General features: G+C 23.7%; 1 protein-coding gene across 1 annotated transcript in view; it reads left to right on the top strand.

Moving 5' to 3' along the window:
* The window catches only part of LOC117174854 (dnaJ homolog subfamily C member 1), a 44406-nt gene extending 41495 nt beyond the window's left edge, over positions 1–2911 (top strand). The window contains exon 7 of the mRNA XM_033364248.1: positions 1878–2911. Within this exon, the coding sequence (XP_033220139.1) occupies positions 1878–1943 (66 nt within the window). The 3' untranslated portion in view covers positions 1944–2911. The remainder of the gene's footprint in view (positions 1–1877) is intronic.
* The last annotated feature ends 279 nt before the right edge of the window (positions 2912–3190 follow it).

The raw sequence follows: 3190 nt of genomic DNA, 5'->3' as shown, positions 1-3190 counted from the left end.
TTTTGTTTAAAAATTCTCCTTTTTTAGTTGGAAATTCATTTTTTTGGTTCAGAATTCTTAAATTTTGTTAAAAATTCGTAATTTTTTAGTAAATTAATCTTTCTGTTTAAAAATTCTACTTTTTTAGTTGGAAATTCATTTTTTTTGTTCAGAATTCTTGAATTTTGTTAAAATTCGTTTTTTCGATAAAAAATTGTTCTTTTTGTTTAAAAATTCATAATTTTGGTTAAAAATGCAACAATTTCGTTAATAATTCTTTAATTTTATTGAAAATTCATCTTTTTTTGTTAATAAATTCATCTTTTTGTTTAAAAATTCTCCTTTTTTAGTTGGAAATTCATTTTTTTGGTTCAGAATTCTTAAATTTTGTTAAAAATTCGTAATTTTTTAGTAAATTAATCTTTTTGTTTAAAAATTCATCTTTTTTAGTTGAAAATTCAACTTTTTTGGTTCAGAATTCTTGAATTTTATTGAAAATTCGTATTTTTTGTTATTAAATTAATCTTTATTTTAAAAATTCATCTTTTTGAATGGAAAATTTAACTTTGTTGGTTCAGAATTCTTAAATTTCATTGAAAATTCGTATTTTTTGTTAGCAAATTAATCTTTATTTTTAAAATTAATCTTTTTTAGTTGAAAATTTAACTTTTTGGTTCAGAATTCTTGAGTTTTGTTAAAAATTCGTATTTTTTTTAGTAAATTAATCTTTTTGTTTAAAAATTCATCGTTTTTAGTTGAAAATTAGACTATTTCGGTTCAGAATTCTTGAATTTTAGTGAAAATTCGTATTTTTTGTTAGTAAATTAATCTTTATTTTAAAAATTCATCTTTTTAATTGAAAATTTAACTTCGTTGTTTCGGAATTCTTGAATTTTATTGAAAATTCGTATTTTTTGTTTGTAAATTAATCTTTATTTTAAAAAATAATCTTTTTTATTTGAAAATTTAACTTTTTGGGTTCAGAATTCTTGAGTTTTGTCAAAAACTCTTGTTTTTCGTCACTAATAAACTAATAAACTAATCTTTTGTATAAGAATACATGTTTTTGGTTGAAATTTTAATAAAAAAGCTTTAAACTTTACCTACTTTCATGAAAATGCAGGATTTTCTGAAAATTGTAGAAAAAATTCAATTCATTTTGACAGATATTTAGGAGTTTTGAAAACTTTTCCAAAATAATTTTAAATTTAAAACAAGTTTTAAATTTCTCAAGATTTTGAAATAAAATTTTGAAGCTTTCCAAGGATGTTCAAACTATTAAAAAAGAAAATAATTGAATTTCTAATTTAAGAAGTGTTTAGTTAAATATTTTTTCAATTTTTCAATATTTGATGTTTCTTACATAAAATTCCTTAAAATTATATAATTTAAAAAATTTTAAAGTTCATTGATTGATTTTTTAAATTAGAGCATTTAAAATGATAACGTGGATTTATATTTTTTTATATTGAAAAATGTTAGTACTTTCAATTTTATACGCGTAAATGATTGAGCATTTGAATACAAATTTTTTAAATGAAAAACTTAAATTTCAATGTTAAAAGTTGAAAATTGAACAGTTCCATTTTGAGTTCCTTAATTTGCAGCTCAGTTTTTATTACCTAAAGTGGAAAATTGTTGAGCTTTAGTGTTCAATTTTTTAAATTTCATTGACCGTGAAAAATTTTCGCTAACCAGGAAAAACGCAGGGAATGACTGGGAATTTATTTCGCCGATTAAAACGGCCGGCTTTAGGTTCGGAAAAAACCTGAAATTTTCGGCAATTTTTTCCCCCGAAAAAACACCCTGCACTGCAGACACTTTTTTTTAGCTTTGAAATCAGTCCGAGACCTGGAAATATTAAAAAAAAAATGTTTAAACAATTTTCTTCAATACAGGAGGAATGCCAAGTAAGGTATCGGATGCTCGTCGATATTGTGAAGAAAAAGCAACACACTCAGTAATATTTAGGACCGAGTGTGTTCACTTGATGGAAGACAACAGTGTCAGTGAATTACTATTTTTGTTAACGAGCGTTGCAATGTTCTTCGATCGATTTTGTTTTGTTATTCTCGCGGGCTCAAGAAATGTGAGTATTCCTAATCTACTGAAAAAATGATCAAGTTGGTCCAGAAAAACCCTGAAATAAAAAAAAAAAATTAGGGTTTTAAAAAAATAATGATTGCTGATACTACGATTGCTACTTAAGGAGTCATAATATGTACAGGAAGACTAAACCTTCTTGAGAGAACTTCAGTGGAGATCTTCAATCATCAATCTTATTGTAATTAATTTTTTTTTCTTTTTAATCTCCATAAAAATGCTCGTATTTATTTAATGAATTTAAAAGCAAAGAGGAAAAGACTGAAAAGAGGCCAATCCAATCGTAAAGTGAAAAAATATCCATAATCGATACTAAAATAGAAATTTGTTTCTGTATTCGTATCCTCACTAACAGTTAATATAATCGAGAAATATTTATTTGAAGAGAAAATTTGCAGACCGGGAAGAGCCAATTTTTAAATTTTCCTCAAAGTTGCTGAATATGTTTGGAGTTCTTAAATTTAGCATAGAAGTGGTTTTACATTTTATTGCGCTGACTTATTTATTTCAAGATGATATTGCGCACATAAAATGAGTTTCGTGTGCAATGACACGTTTTTGAAGGTTGTATATATACCAGTTCGCAATTTTGAATTCATTTTATAAATTTAATATTCAATGTCCAATTCTTGCGTCCGCAATTGTAAATATATATAAATATATTAATGGTATTCTGGAATGTTTGACTTTCAAGACACAAAATTACCGAATTTAGATTTTAAAATATAGTAAATATAATAATTTGTTCACAAATTTATAGTTTTATTCATTTTTCGTAATTAATAAGAAGCGATAAGTTTTCGCAGCATAATATTGTTTTTTGGTGATGCTTTTTTTTTTGTTATTTTATTTTGAGATTAAATAATTTTAAGATTTAAAATATTAGTACGCATAATTAATTTTATTTATGCGATTTTAGATAGCAATTGTAAATTTTGAAGAGGATGTCTGAAAAATTTCGAAAAATTTAATTACCGATAAAGAAAATGTTCGAAATGAAAAATTCACAAAAAAAATGTACGAAATAAAAAAATTTCCGAATTAAATAATTAAAAAGATTGTTTTTAATAAATATTATTTAATTTTCAAAAATACAGTAATCAAACAT

The sequence above is a fragment of the Belonocnema kinseyi genome, chromosome 6, assembly GCF_010883055.1.
Source record: "Belonocnema kinseyi isolate 2016_QV_RU_SX_M_011 chromosome 6, B_treatae_v1, whole genome shotgun sequence".
Taxonomy (NCBI): domain Eukaryota; kingdom Metazoa; phylum Arthropoda; class Insecta; order Hymenoptera; family Cynipidae; genus Belonocnema; species Belonocnema kinseyi.
This window is presented reverse-complemented; position numbering and strand designations above follow the sequence as displayed.